The following is a 16,576-nucleotide window of genomic DNA, read 5'->3' on the forward strand; positions in this document are numbered from 1 at the left end:
TCATTACGAAACGAAGATTCTGAAATGCATTCATAAGCCACAGAAAACGGTGGGATAGACGGTTAAAGCCCCCGCCTATCACAGTCGCGGTTTGTACATACGTGTATATCAAGAGAACCACCGCGACCTAACATACTTTGTCGATAAATCGCGTAGGATGCTTTCAGTTGATCTGATTACTTCTATTTTAAGTTGTATTGTCGTGATAAAACATTCTTTACGTGCACATCGTGCAAACCGTTTGTTTTCGCAGAGGGATCATGATTATAGTCGCGCCTCTCTGAATTGAAACGAATGCCAAATAGTTATGGTTGTTGCCACTGAGGGGGCAGTGAGGGGGCAGTTGCCCATTCCAAATAAATTTTGAACGTGGTTTATTTCTAATTCGATACCAGTGATTTACAAAGTTTGCTGCAATGACATGATTTTCGGGGGGGGGGGGGTTCTCACTTTTGTGTAAATCATACATTTTTTATGATGCCGACTTTGTTTCTGCCTCCAAACAAGTGTGAAACAATTTCTGATGCAAGTGAGGAGCTAGGATATGACAAAGCATGGTTGTAGTTCGCTTTCAAGAAATAAAAATCGTTAAGTGTGACTCTACCGTTACTAGGTTGGGTCAGACCTTGCCTAAAAACACAAAATGCGGCCGCATTTGTCCGAGTTTGGCGATAAAACAGTAGCTATAAGCAACGGATACCGTCGGTGATTTATCTCTCAAAACAATTACAATTGCAGCCCTGCAAGACATCTCAATTTCCTGTACGGAACTGGGATTTTATAACATTCGGATTTGTTTCATTTCCTGATTCTGTTTTGTCCTCAACAAAAATCTTGTTTCCAGGTGATAAGGGTTTAGGGGTAATTTAACGGAGTAATGAGATAACTGAAGTTTGGAAGAAATTTTAAAGAAACGGGGAGAGAGGAAGAGAACAAAGGAGGAAAGAAAGAAGAGAAGAGAACAAGAAAAAGGGGAAGAGAGGAGGAGAACAAGAGGAAAAAGGACAAAGAGGAGGACAAGAAGAAAGGCGGGTGGTGAGAACCCAAAAGAGAGGGGAAAGAGAGGATCGTGGAGAACAACTACAAAAAGGCCAGAGAGGAAGAGACGAAGAAGAAACAGGAGAGAGGGGGGGGGGGGGGGGCAAGACAGTGGATGATAAAAGAAGACATGGGGAATAGAGGATGAAAACCAGAATAAAGGGTGAAGAGAGAAAAGGAGAGTTTGGGAAGAGAAGAAAGGGAAAGTGAGAATAAGAACAAGAACGGAGAAGAGAAGAGGAGAACGAAAAGCAATGGGGAAGGGGAAGAGAACAAGAAGAAAAGAGGAAGGGGAGGAGAACAAGAAGAAAGGAGGAAGGTGAGGAGAACAAGAAGGAAGGCAGAAGGGGAGGAGAACGAGAATAGAAGGAATATAGATAAAGGCAAATGACAGAAGACGGTGAAGGAGAAATGGATGGACACAGAGCAAGTTAGAAAATAAGGATGCATGGAGGCCATAGAGAGTCAAGGAGACAACATGACATTCGAAAAACACCCTCCACTGGCGGACTTTCCCCATTTAGGAGCTGGTGAACTTTATTGTTATAAAATGGAATATCTCCTAGCTACAAAATACAAAATACTCTGATGACGCAATGTGGGCGGACTCTAATACCCCGATAAACAGGCCTTTCGATCACAGACAGTATTTGATTGAAAACGTGTTCTGAAAATCGTGTCTCGCATCATTTGCATCCCATTTTTTCTTTTGATTCATATACCGCACTTCCATCTTTATTTATAGGATCAAAAGATCTGCAGTCAAGTTTTCTCTCGGCAAAACACTCTATTCCCTTTTATTTAGGAGAACGCGCTTTTAGGAGATCGCGCTTTTAGGATATGAACATAATATTGTTTACATCATTGGCGATTTCGGCCCCTGTCATCTCCCCTTAATAACATACTCAATATACAATCTCAGAAAGCTTGTTATTTGATACGGCGAGTTGTCTTGTGTCTTGACCTTGAATTCTATTGTCGATATGATAATCATTCCGATGGGAAAGAAAACAAGTCCTATACATTATCGTTTCGTACTTAGGTCATAACACATGTCACTTGTTATTTTTACGAGATGTTGTTTTGATAGATTTATGTCAATATGTTGTTATTTTCCAAAATCTCTGATATTTCTTATAGGATTATTCGGTTATCATGTATATGACGTGAGGGGTAAAAAAAAATCGTCATTAAACAACTTGCAAGACCATGCAGAACAGTCTCCATTTCTGTTTGGAATCAAAAGGTTGTTAGCTCAAATCAACAACTTATTAGCTCCAAAGCAGACGAAAACATAAACCATTCAATTCATAGATCGCGTACTTTAATCATTTGAAGAAGGACAATATTGGAATCTCACATGTCATTGTGACCGTGACAAAAATCTAAATCATTCTAAATCGAACCAAGTGCCCGAATAGTCATAAAATTACCCATTAGAGCAAATGAGATTCATAAGCACATTAAAAATTATAAAAAGATAAAATATTTAAATTTGAAATTTGATTGTCTTCTAAATTATAATGAAATTGTTGTATAATGGTATAGTTGTTTTGTTTTGTTAAAGAAACTGCAATAAAAAAAAACCAGATACATATAAAGTTATACGACAAACGACATTAATTAAATGTAATAATTTGTTCAAACATATGTGAATGTATTTGAAGTAGTACATGTATAACAAATGAGCTTAATCAACACCAAGGGCGAGTAGTAAGACAGCACAATAATGAGCCCCCTCCATAACCTAATAGGCAAATCCCAATTTTTGCTTTGTTTTGCAAAATTTTGAACAATTCTCTCTCTCTTTTTCACCCCTTTCCCTTCTACATTTTATCTCTCTGTGTTTCTTCCTCTCTTGCACTATTTTTCACTCCCTCTATCCCTATTTCACATCCCCGTCTGTCTTGCTCTCTCTCTCTCTCCCTCTCCTGTTCTCCACCTTGTATCTTTGTGTGTCTCTTCTCTTGCACTTTTTCTTATTCCCTTTCTCTTTCACATCCCCATCTCTACCACCACCCCCCCCCTTCCTGAATCTCTCTCCCCCCCCCCCCCCCCTCTCTCTCTCTCTCTCTTTCCTCCCCCTTCTATCTCTCTTCCTCCCTCGCACTACTTCTCACTCCCTTTCTGTCTCTCTCCCCCTCCCCCTCCCCCTCTCTCTCTCTCTCCCTCTCTCTCTATCTCTCTCACCCTCTCTCTCTTTTTTTTGCATTTGAGGCACAATTATCAATACTTGAACAAATAGATTCGTTAACAAATAACAGTTTATAAAACAGACAACACACAAATGCAAATATGCAATAACATTGAAAATTTGTAATATTGCACTTAGCTTTTAAGATAGTATCATATTCAGTTCTACAAGAGTTAACATTTCCTGTTGTCAGCTTATATTCTGCTTCTCCAAACACAAATAAAAGCAATAAAAGGAAAATCTAGATCAAGTAAACAAAAAATGGTGTCAATAGATACTGTTTGATAAGCAAATGGCTGTATATTCTCTTTACATACATAATAGTTTGCTCAGCATTGTGAGAATCTGTAAATTGGCTCCTGGCTGGATGGCTCCCTTTGGAGTGGAGAATTTGCATAGACTGTGTGGGTAAGCCTGAATCTAATGACTAATATATCTGTAAAGCACTTGGAAACATTGCTCGTTAATGAATTTTTTTAAAGCTCTATAACAACCCAGAATATCAATATCATTAATATTGTACTGTCTATATGATTGTAACCAAATGGATGATATAATATTTCTACCCTCCTTCTAATTTGAATTTCAAATTTGTGTGAGATTAAAATTTCAAATTGGAAAATCAAGTGAGCACCATTAACAATTTGGCAAAATCTGTGTAGCATAAAGTGTAATAAATATTGAGTAACAGAGTGCATTACAATGACAGAAAATCATGCAGTGCTGAATTATTAATGCAATGTAATAGCAGCATATTATTAGGTAATTTACAATTAGTGTAATAATGATATTTAATCACTCTAAGTACACACTCATCTGCATTAATCATCCTCTAAGTAGACATGAAACCTGGAGTAAATATCACTCCCACATTAATAGGATGTGCCATTTACTTTACCCTCATATGAATATTTTTCAGTTTGTGCCACATTTTCCACCTATAAATAAATATTCTCCTCCGGACAGTACAGAAAAGAACATCTCTCATCCATATTAGCGCAGCTGGGTTTCATCCTCTACACTGAAATAATAATCTTCTTAATGCATGTCCATCAATTCATTGTCTAGTTAGCACAGATTCTGAATCTCTTACATACAGGACAGATCTTATAATTCATTCAAAGTGTTTCTTCCAACAATTCAAAAAAAGCCTTCAAAGCAGCATAGCTGATATAGATGAAAGAAATCCTTACCATTTCTAGTTATCTTTAAAACACCCTTTTATGAATATCAAAACTTGCATTAAACAAATTCATTATTATAATCGACTCAAATATATCTCTTTCAGTCCATATCTGATATCCTTAATGACTTACAGCTGACGAGAAAGGTGACACATATCCTTCAACCTTTCATAATTTTTATTTCATCTTAATGATAGTTCATAACTATTAATTTTTTTACAACTAACACAACAGATCTTTCTCCTGGAGATAGTTTTGAAAAGCCTCTACACATCACAGATGAATAAATTTTTCACCCTTACCTCTTAGCTTGATAAAAACATCTTTAATGTTATATAAATATATTTTCTTTTAAAGATCTTTAATTTGGTTCTTGTAATCTGGACAACACACAGGACACATCTTAAGCTACTTGTAGAAATAGTTCCTCAAAGACTTCTAAGCAGCACAGATGAAAGACAGAGTTCCTCCTTTCCTCCTACCTTGAAATTAAAAATCTTCAGTTCAGTGATAATCAGATTCACAAATATATGAATTCTTCCTCCCCTCACAGGTCCTGAACCCTTTTCTGATACCCTCCGCGGCATACAGGGCAGATCTTCTGCACCCCCAACGACAGTTCTTCAAAGGCTTCTAAGCAACACAGATGAAAGACATGGGTGCAGGAGAGCAGAACAGTGACGCGTTTGCCTTGTCTAGGTGAGTCTATCTCTGCGTTTCCCTCTGAGATGTTCCCAAGAGGCATGATGCAGATGGGACAATCTTTCTCACATCTCTCAACGGCCTGCAGTCAATGAAAAAAAAGGGACAAGAAATAAGAGATTCTCTGTTCACTGTTCACTGTTTGACATCATATGAAAATTAATCTACCATATCTGACAGCCTGTTCTTTTTACAATGGAAACGTGTATTTTTTCACACTAAACAATCAACATTAAATTACAGTACATTGATAAATGCACACAATAACAACGATAATACATGTTTTGGCAAGACTTATTTGACTGAAATTCATCCAGAATTCATTATTGTGATGGGGGCAAAGTTGTGATATTGAAGCTAGAAACCATGCAATGAGTTTTAAAAAGTGGTTGAGGACATGGATGATTTTTTTAACCGGTTCTTAAACATGAACTACAATGCAATGAACATTCAACGACTTCCTCACTTTTAAAGGCCTTTGCTATGGAAATGTATTTCAATAGTACTCATCTATCATTTCAGATACTCTAACAGCTTTACAATATTTTACATTGATTCATTCTATAATGATCATTCAACACATATGCATCAGTACAAATTAACAATGCAATAAATTTTTCAACATACTCACAAAAATTAAAATTCAATACATTTATACCACTTTAAGAGTGGAGACCAGGAGTATCAATATTTGGTTCTACACCATGTATTCACCCACTCCCAGACTCCTTCAATCATACAACACAATATATCAATCCCTTTATAAATCACCATGTTCAGACCGTGAGGCACACTTCAGAAATCATTGACTGTTTTCCTCATCTCATTTTACAACATATGATACTACACAGCTTCAGTTTTCACGCCAAGGGCAAACACCGAGAGTTACATTGATTGTCTCTCGGTCCAACGGAGACGAGCCCCTTCATATTTCCGCCATCTGAGGTGATTCTCTCACAGGTCATACCCTCTGTTTGGAGCCAGAGGGGCATTAGCTCTGTGTTAAATTATAAGAGATAATTCCTTTCTGGCTCTAATCAAATGATCTAAGGTTTGAGTAGCTTTAGATTGCCTCTAGTACTTTCTTTGTTCATGCACAACTATGAATATATTAACATGTAGTAGGGAATAGCCTAAAATGTATGTCACAGGTTTTCTAGGTACACTGCATTGCTAAAGTAAGTTGAAAGGGGGTGGTAAAAATATTTCAAGAACTTGTAAACAAATAATTGAGATGTATGTAAAAGTATGGCTTGTGTGGTGCTTCAAGGAAAGCCACAACATTAAATATTTTCAAGGAAATTTCCAGCATGGGAAATGAAAAACAACCGAAAAGGGAGGTATATGTAGCTGATTCTTTAAACTGCAGTTCATATATTCTGTATACAACTTATATTGTTCAATGTTTGATGGTCATGCATCATATTATTATTAATAGATTTTATATACTAGAAGAATTGATCATAATATAACTACTTCATGAAATGTATTGTTATAAAAGAATAGTCTATGGGTATGATCTTGATACATATATTTGAGAGAAGTCATTTATTCATATTTGACCCTGTGAGCTTACATTCATACATTACCTTTAAATCTTACAGACAAATATCACAATTCAAAACTTACGATCATCTCTGAGATGATGTGCACATTGATATCTAAAGGCAATGTGTGGTAACCCAGTTGCAATCATTATCAAATGATAATACAACTCCAGATATGATAAAGATGGAAAAACAATAATCAAGTCTCCTCAGTTACCCCCCCCCCCCCCCTAATAAAAAACAACAACATGTTAGTCACAATAAGGCACAGGAGCGACAACAAAATCATGTGATTGAAAAGGAGATAACTTCATACCTTAATTTAAAACAAAAAGAGGCCTATAACCTGAGGGTAACATATAGTAAATTATCACAAGTGCATCACCAGTCAGGTCTAAAGCTGAAGTCAATATTCTAGGTTACACAGAATTGCATACTTTACTCGTCGCATAAAATGCCCTTGGTGGATATGGCCCACTTTCATTTCAAAAGCAAAGAACCATGCTAATGTAAGCTAAATTAAGTGAATTAAAAATCTGATGTAATGGAATCCCAGAGGCTAACATCTATGCAGAATTAATAAGGAGTGAGAATCTAGTGCGTTCGTCTCTTTTATAGGAGCTGGCGCTCATACCTGCTGACGTCAAAGCTCAATTTTGAAAGACGTTACTGAAAGGAGAAATAGATCAAGCTCATGAATTATATGAGGGAAATACCGAATGATAGGAGATACAAGATTAATGATGGTGTTGATGGTGGGAGTGACTGTCTTTGATTTTAATAATTTAACCTAGCAAGCAATCCCTATCTTTATATCTTGACAAAAAAACGCTCAGGGCAAATGATGAAGCAGCAAATGTCTCAGTCGCAAACGTTGAATCACCTTGTATTGATGTGTATATAAAACATTGCTACAAAATGTTGGTGACTAGCAGATGATATAACACATCCTCCAGCAACAACAGCTACAGGCTTTATTTTATTAAAGATTATAAAGTTAGGTTTAGATGTCATGTTTGATCCAGGAACAAATATAACTGGAGGATGTTGCATGTAATTGTCACACTGAAAAAGTTGTCCGACAGAAGCTAGAAGAGCATTATCATATAACACACAGTTAGCGCCCTTTTGCATCTCAACAGACAACATATTATAGTTTTGTTGCTGGAAATAAGTAGTTTTTTTGTAATACTGCCAAAGTAGGTCATTGTGTCAAGACAACTAGAAATTGAAAAAACTGTTTTGTTGGATGATAACATTCACAGTAAATGGATGAGTCCTTCTTTCTAGCATTTGTAAAATATATAAATAACACAACAACTACAACAATAATATAATTTCTTCAAAAAAAATGTCGCTTTCCATCTGATTGTATCTACATCATATCTATGATTCGATCCCACTTTCATCCACAGGACTTAATGACTTCCAGGAAACAGACACTTGTTTCCAGACCAGATCTAAATAATGCCAAAGAGATATGAGGCATCAAGACAAAATAACACTTCTACAGTTAGAAAAAAAATGAAAATAAAAGACCTTGGAAAACGAAAAAACGATGAAAAGACGTCCCCTACTTCTCGATGACCTATCCATCCTTCCGCTCTTTCCAGGATCCACCGGCACATATCATTTATTATTCAATATTATCTTGTTTACCTTGTACTGGATCTCGTCCCACTGCTCTTCCGTGATCGCCCTCAGCAGTGACGAGGAGTCCAGGCTGTTGAACACGCTTCGACTGTCGGCCACTGACCGGTCGATTTGCGAAAGGAATTCCTCCACCCTCATGTCATATGATCTGACTAGCCGATCGGTGATGGCCTGCAGCTGTGTCGCCATGGTGATGAGAGGGCGGAGAAGGAGAAAAGAGAGGTGTGTCAATTTCTGTTTTTTTTAATTGGGTGTCAGGTTACATGGGTATCCCTACTGTTATTACAACAAACTTGTAGGATCAACAGCAGAGTAATACCAGGGAGTTTCCCTCATCATATTATCTGTAATGATTTTTCCATTTTTAAAAATATCTTCTTTCTATGTTCTTTTCATCTCTCAAAGGCATTTCTCCTCATCATATTATCGGTAATCTTTTTTTTTTTTTCTTTTTTTTTGAAACCCACAATAAATAGAAAAAAGGCTGTAGTATTTAACAAAGGAAAACGAATCTCTTTCCGCTATACATTTGCATCAAGGAACACATTTTCACCAATGTCAAAACCTTGCCTAACCCTGTGAATTACCTCTCATGCTTTTAATACTTAAGTACCATCACTGTATCTACTTCAAAATATGTTCAGCATATACGTATTTTACATATAAAATGAGATAAAGTGCAAAATAAAATAAAATGCTAAATCAAAATGACATGAGGCCTAACTTTGAGGGAAAAAAGATGTCTGAATATATTGATATATGAAGAAGAACCAAACTTGTAAAGAGCAAAAAATATCCAATGTGCGATATTTATGTGTAAACAAAGCATGCAGTGGCTTCAGAAAATGCTGCAAATTTATATTTTATCACCCTGGACATCCTTAAAAAGGGAGAAATAGTAAGAAATAAGATTGCATAAACAATCTCTTCTAATAAAAGGTCTACCATGCCTTCCACACTTTTATGGCCATCCTCATTTGTGCTTGAAATTCCCAATAGAGAACCCATGCGTTTTTTGTAATGAGTAATTTAAAAAATAATTACATTTATATAATTTATATATGCAAGTTATGTGGCAAAAATAATACACATTGTTTCATTTGCTACATGTGCTATGTTTCATCATTAATAACACAGGAGATCTAATTACATTTTTAGAGCTGAAATGGGGCATCTTTTTTTTTTTCTTCTATAAGCATTGTACGTGCACCTAACCCAATATTTTTCCCTGTAATAACACTTTTTTTTTAGATCTATGAAACTGAATACCAGTATCTTGTTTTTAAGCTTTAGCATTAAAAAAAAGAGTGAAAATGCTGAAATGGATTCCAATGTACGTGTAGTTGAGATCCTAGATAACTATTTTCTTTTCCGCATTGGAGCCTTCAAACCTCGACCCGTATTCCTCGACAAAATGATTAAAAGCAAAGATTGGAGGCTTGCCCGAGGATATGTGGTTAGTTAGCTGGGTTGTGATAGGGCAAGTGGGGATATTGTGTTATTTGAGAAGATAGTCGGAGCAACAAAATTTCAAATCAAGCCAAACAATAAAAGGGTAGCCCAAGGATATTTGCGTCTTTCAATATCAGTATCCTGGCAAGACATCGCAGGAGGAAAGATGCCACATTTTGACATGGGATATACAACAACAGGTTGGGTGCTTTGTAAAAGATACAGGATGCATTTCAAGAGAATAATAATCTTGTAGTGTCAAATATATACCTAGTTTACATGGTTTATGATAGTTCTAAACTTGTCAAGATTTATATATTGATGTTTTACTTTATATTTCAACATAAATGATTACAAAATCTGCAGAATGATAGATATGTCAGCATTATAAAGTGAAATGAAAAAGAAAATGCAATGCTCCCATTTTTGAAGATCAACGCAACTATATGATAAGGGTGCTCACACTTAAGTTTATAAATAGATAGAAAATAAAGGGAAAATGGAAGATTTTTCAAGTGACAGCGTTTGTAATTTTTTTATGGGATTTCAGTGTTTTATTTCACCTAACATCGTTTTTGCTCTGAGTGAATCAATAAATGTACCACAACTTCAGGCCAATCCGGGGTAGCAGAGAGTTATTGACTAAAAAAATCAACATTGAATGTCATTCAATAATGGCAGATAGACTTAGATAAATACAGTACACGGATATAAATATACTATAAGAAAGAAATCTGAAAGCGTTCCGGTGATAAAGAATATCTATAACAGACAGGCCACATATGTACAAAGAGAGAGAGAGAGAGAGAGAAAGGGATATATATTATTAAGTCATTTCAGTGCTACATTTACTTTTACCTCCTCTAATCTCTTTATCTGCAAATCCATAATGAAGGTGAAACAAAGTTTGACAAATTTTCTGAGATTGAGAATAATTGAGATGCAGTGCCTGTGCCCTTCTTTGCACTATCCTTTTCCTAAATCTCCATCACACAAATACTACTTTGTGCTCTGAAGTGTATTGAACCGTTTGGGTTAACTGTTTTGAATCTTGCAACAAATTACACCAAAATATGTATGCATGTATTTTTTTCAATTAACAAGTTCCATAATAGAATATTAAGAGTGAATATAAATAGTGTACTTTTTTTTTCATGGCGATCAATACTGGCACCTGATATTTCCTTTGAGCATTACCTGCTCAGAGCCAGAAGGGCATCAACTCACATGACTGCAAACACATTTTACGTCCTTCTGGCTTTAATTAAGAAACATATTGAAACGTCAACGTATACTATCCAACATTTCACTGGATTTAAAGGAAGACTAGATCCAGAATGGTTTATAACATACGATTTGAATGTTTCAGAATGTTTCATTTAGGGCAAAGCAGCATCTTTAACACCTGTAAAATGATATGTATTTCTGGTAATAAATCACAGACACCTTTCGGTTTGATAAATGAATGTTATGACAGCAAAATGCCAAGTTCCTCAGGCAATGTAAACATCATGAAAATACGATGTTCCCTAAATAAACATCATCTGGTGATGGATTTGTCTCTTTTACAGAATTGCTGGTATATTTGTCGGCTAGCTACCATCGATTGACATCCACTATTTACCTTTTAAACTCTTTTGCATCCCAATTAGGATAATCAACCCAGATCATTAACAGAATTTTGATTTACATTATAACTACTTGGTTAGATAATCAACAAGAAAATGTGCTCCATGGAAGAGGAGAGTTCTGACTTTCACATATCCACCGTCACATTTGTACATTACACTAGATTCAATATATTTTTATGATACTCATGTATGTGTATATTTATATTATATACATTTTCATGTACAATAGGAATCAAAGAACAGGGACATAACTGACCTTTGCTTCATAGAATTTCTGTCTTAATTTTGGATCCTTAGGTGGAACAGTTTCTCTGAGCTTCTTGTACCAGGTTCGCACAACATACCCTCTCCAACACGCCTGTATCCTGTAAGAAGAAAAAAAATGAAAAGGTAAAATTAAAATGTAAGTCATCTGCTGAGAGCCAGAAGGGCATTATTGACTTGTTTTTTTAAAGTAGACAGTGAGTTAATACCCTTCTCACTCTCAGCAGATTATGTTATTTGTTTTTCTTCAATCAGCACACTTTGAAATAGTAACATAACCATAAAAACCTTGATAATTTCAAAATGTTGGCCATTGTTACTAACTTTGAAAATCTACTTGCTCCAAAAGTTTTGTCAATGACTGTAAAAAAAAAAAAATCAGCACAAGTGTATGTATACCAACAAAAGCAGTTGTATGATTCATAATTTCAGTCAACATGTTTTTCATATAACTTAGAATAACTTATTTCATGACTTTTTGTAAAATATTTGTAACCATTTCCTCCTCGCATTCAAAACACACAAATCATTTTATACTTATGCAAACCGTGTTGTAAATAAATCCTATAAAAAGAAAAAGCAAATATTTGTTCACAATGGCCTGTAATAGAAAGTAAGAGAAAGAGGGGGAAATATGACAGGGCTGTCTCTGACTGTAATCTGTGCAGTCCTGAAATCATACATCCCCTCCCCCCCCCCCCCCCCCTACCCCTGCCACACCCATACCTCAATCAAATGAATATTAAGAGCCACTTTCTGTAATGTTTGTTGACACAACCATAATGCCATTTCAGTTTGATTCAACATGCACTCCAAAGGCCAGTATAGCACTTTTTTCCATCACATATCAAAATCCAATGTAAGGAAGTTTCATAGCGAAAATGTACTAGCATGTACCACTCTACTCAAAACACTTGGTTGTATATTAGGTGAAAAGAGTATTTTGATATCTGTATTAAACTGACCTTGTAGCACAGTGATGTCTGTGATAGGTAGCACCTTCATGTATCACCCTGGTTTGGTAAGCCTGCTTTCGACACATGGGACACGTCTTACGACCGGTGAATCTCTCAAATGCTTGAAGACAATTCTAAATAAGACATATGACATAGTCAATGGTCAAAAATAGTCAAAAATTACAGAGGAGCAGAACTGAATAGCATTACATAAATCATAGTAGAATAATCAGATCCATGAATGCAGTTTATCTTTACTAACCTATCATTCTTTATTTGAACATTTCATAGAAGGCAATGTTTTGCATACTATAAGCTAAAAGATATAAATGTTAGCAAGAACCTCTAGGGAATACATTTTACAAAAGTACAAGTAAAGCCTTGTGCCATGGTAAACCACAATTTTTAATGCTGACGTAAAGTGTAATATGCTTCATGTTTCTGCATCTTCTAAGAGTTGTTGCCAGATGCAATTTATTTACACATGAACAAAACAACATTGTCTTGGGGTTGTTTTCTTGCATGGGTTTACTGCATCATATCAGAATTAGCCTTAAGTATTACCCTGAGAGCTATACCCATTGAACAGAAATTCTACGATAAAAGCTGTCATTACTATCAACAATTTTAATGAGCAATTATTGAAAAGAAACTTCTTTGTAAATGTGAGCACAGCAGAATGGTTCTAATTTCCAGAATAATTAGATTTGTATTGAATAAGAATTTACATAACGCATTCATGTAGTGGGCCTGGAGTGATCCTAAAAATCTTAGTAAGATACATTAGTAGGTGAAGCTGCTTAAGTTTGAGAAACAACCTGAATTGAAATATCACAGTCACAATTGTGAAACAAAGCAAATGTACCTGCATCAATTAAGAGAATACCAGAGTGTTTGAAATGCAATTTCTCTGATAATGTGTGTAATGGAAGGTCACTCATGTTAATTTTCATTCCCTCATCATCGCTTTTTTTTGTTCACTAGTGTTACCGTACTCAAACCCAGCGCTAAAGAAGTTTGATACTTACCCTGTGGAATACATGTGAACATGAAAGCAGAACCTGCAAAGGAGAATGAGAAAATGCATGTTGTTATCATTCTAAGAATACATATTTATGTATTACATTTTTAATTACATGTATCACAAAGAGAGCAAGCTTTTCATCTTGAACCACTATTCAACAGCAGTCTTATTTATTGTAAATACCTACATGCTTGTCACAAATGGACTCCAAACTGACTTATTTATGGCCATTCTGGGGGGGGGGGGGGGGGGTCATTTGCTTTTTAGTTGGTCTGGTGCCAGCTGCAGGGGGTGAACAGGGGACACGTTGACCTCCTCCCCATCAAACATTTCAAGAATAGGAAAAAATAGGGGGTAAAAAGGGGGGAAAAGAAAAGAAGAGAAATATAAAAAGGAGAGAGAACATAAAAAGAAGACTACACAGCCCCCTCCTCTCTACCAAACAGACTTGTTAATTCACATTTCATCTGCCAAGTAAGACCAGTTCAGTAGTCTAGTAATCCACCACACCCCTCCCCCTAATAAAGCCGGTGCCCAAAAGCTACAATCCTGAATGTACCTGTTGATGAAGACCAAAGTCTTCTTTGCAGATAGCACAAGGTTGGATGGAATCATCTCTCTTGTTAGATTGGTCTTTGACGCTAGCCCACTGGACCTCTGACAGAGGTTGCTCTGGTGCATCCACTATCCCCATCTTCTGTGCTGGTGTGATGAAAGAGATGGGATTGAATTATTATTCATCATCTTATGTCTCTATATTCTCTTCTTGTGTTTTAATATAAATAGGGGGGAGGGAGTTCAATCTGTTAATTTGCTTAGAGGAAATGGATTTGCACTGCTTCTCAAAAGAACAAGAGTCAAATAGAAATTTCACGTCACAATATATTATCATTGTTATTAAATGTTTATTAAATAACAAATAAAACAAACGACAGTTAGGTTAAGCTTTGACCTTAGCTCTCTCGACCTCTGACAAAGGTTATCACCATTTTCTGGGCTAATAATATTTGATATGATTCACTTTCCATTATTCTTATCCATCCTGCTCCTCTTCCTTATAATATACAAGAAAAGCTGAATTTGATTATTTTATTCACTAAATAAAAATGAAGCTCTTTTGGGTGCTGCTTCAAAACGAAATTAATTTGTTCTTCATACATTTTGATATGCACACATCGACAGATGTCCCAGATGTGTTTAATAATTATATTTTTACAACAGCAACTTCACATATCAAAGTCTTATCAATAATGGACATACCAAGAGAGAGTGGTTTAGGCTTTGGGTCCAGGACATACTCTTTCTCCTCGACCGGTTTCTTGGCATTCTTAAGAAGCTTCTTACTCCTCCCGGTGTCTACCACAGCCTTGGCAGCTTTGGTTGGTTTCTTGGCTGGTGGGAATCTTTGAAGAGGCTTCTTAAAAGGGTCCACAAGGGAGAGATTCTGCATCATGTGGTCTTGGATTGCCACAGCAGCCAGTGCTGTACTACTTCCCTGAATTAATATAGGTAAGAAAAAATCCATAAGACTTTTACTATTTCTTTTCCTTCATGATCACAAGCTTAATTTCAAATGTTCTGAATATTATGAATTTGCAAATTATGTTACTTTCACTAACTTCTCTTTTTAACTATTTTTTCTTCACATGTTGAATTTTTTTTTTCTCCACATGTATACACACCAGAGGTGGTATTCTAAAAGCGATGTCATGTATTATGATAGTAAAACAGTTTTAATTGTCACCTCAAATCAAAATGCACAAGTCATTAGTTAATATCTGTTCAAAGCTGACTGTATTTGTATCTAAACCTTCAAGAGGCAACTGTTCAAACACAGATGATATCAATTCTGCAAAACAGCAGTTTGTTATGAAAATAAACAGTGTTATTTGAAACAAAAGACAACATAGTTTCAGAATACGGTCCCTAATTATACGTAAAATATTGATACAGATATGGTTTTAAAATCTGATCGTGAGAACAATCTGATACCCTTGGTTAAGATGAGATTGTTAGGCTACATACGTAACACAACAGTTAAAGATAGCACATTTTTAAATTATCAAGTTGTGCAGTCGATCAAGCCTAGCCAGAGAATTGAGGCATCGTATATATTAACAAATTGAATGACAAGTGCAATCAAACTAATGTTGCAGTAACAAAAATAAACTGCCTAACTTTGCCACATGTCTGAGCTGAGCTGACCCAACAAGCTACACCGCCAAACGCTCCATTATGCATTAGGGCCTACCACTGAGCTGAGGCAATGCGCGCAGCCAAGACGGCTTAAAATAGAGTAACACAATCTGCTACACATGGGACTGATATTGAAAAAGTAGAAAAAGACATACAACTCAACTCACTTTTGGCGCTCTTGATGAACTCTGGCTTTTAAAACTTGGATGACCATAATTTTGAGACCCCATCTTAAGAATATCAGTAAAAGCAGAAGGATAAAACACCATAAAACAGCATAAATAGCCAATTACAAGTAGTTGTTTACCGTTGTCTAGCATCGACGAAAATGTTGTCTCCCTCTATCGGCTTTTACATTACAAGTTCGGTCGCTCGATCTCTCGGGCTCGATTTTATATACAGCATTTTAGAGAAAATATTTTAAAAATGTAATTTGCTATGCATGATACCACTCTTTTTTTCCTAATCCTCATTTCTCTTCCACTTTTTCTCTTTTCTACCAGGATATTTTTTCCTCTTCCTATTCTTCTTCTACAGCTGTTTTACTTTATTGCCGCTATACAGTTCTCCTCCTCCTTTATTTTCCGTCTTCTTTGTCTCCCTTTTCATCTCCTTCCTCTTCTTCTATTACTTATTAATGGCTATCTTCTTCTTTGGTATTATTAACTTTATCTGTTGCCCCCTTCCTTGGGCGAGGACACTGGATCCGCCACTCTTAAAGTACTCACAATACAG

The 16,576-nt window shown here is 35.9% G+C and overlaps 1 protein-coding gene across 1 annotated transcript; it reads right to left on the reverse strand.

Annotated features, from left to right (window-relative positions):
* Positions 1 to 3,284: 3,284 nt before the first annotated feature.
* On the reverse strand, positions 3,285 to 16,269 carry LOC581813 (RING finger protein 32). Its single transcript, XM_781796.5, has 8 exons — positions 16,009 to 16,269; positions 14,906 to 15,140; positions 14,205 to 14,347; positions 13,650 to 13,682; positions 12,631 to 12,755; positions 11,658 to 11,766; positions 8,325 to 8,495; positions 3,285 to 5,200 (listed from the first exon to the last, which is right to left on the reverse strand). The coding sequence occupies exons 1-8, from the start codon at positions 16,159 to 16,161 to the stop codon at positions 4,964 to 4,966; spliced, it is 1,206 nt and encodes a 401-aa protein (XP_786889.4). The 5' UTR covers positions 16,162 to 16,269; the 3' UTR covers positions 3,285 to 4,963.
* Between the last annotated feature and the right edge of the window lie 307 nt (positions 16,270 to 16,576).

The sequence above is a fragment of the Strongylocentrotus purpuratus genome, unplaced genomic scaffold (genome assembly GCF_000002235.5).
Source record: "Strongylocentrotus purpuratus isolate Spur 01 unplaced genomic scaffold, Spur_5.0 spur5_scaffold_6, whole genome shotgun sequence".
Taxonomy (NCBI): domain Eukaryota; kingdom Metazoa; phylum Echinodermata; class Echinoidea; order Camarodonta; family Strongylocentrotidae; genus Strongylocentrotus; species Strongylocentrotus purpuratus.

Bases quoted from the DNA above. Each gene is read 5' to 3' on its own strand.
- LOC581813 (XM_781796.5), bottom strand. From the start codon at position 16,161: ATGCTAGACAACGGTAAACAACTACTTGTAATTGGCTATTTATGCTGT. The intron at 14,348-14,905 runs GTATGTCCATTA...TCATCACACCAG, and splicing joins GCCTAAACCACTCTCTCTTG to CACAGAAGATGGGGATAGTG. The intron at 12,756-13,649 runs GTAAGTATCAAA...TGTCTTATTTAG, and splicing joins GTTCACATGTATTCCACAGG to AATTGTCTTCAAGCATTTGA.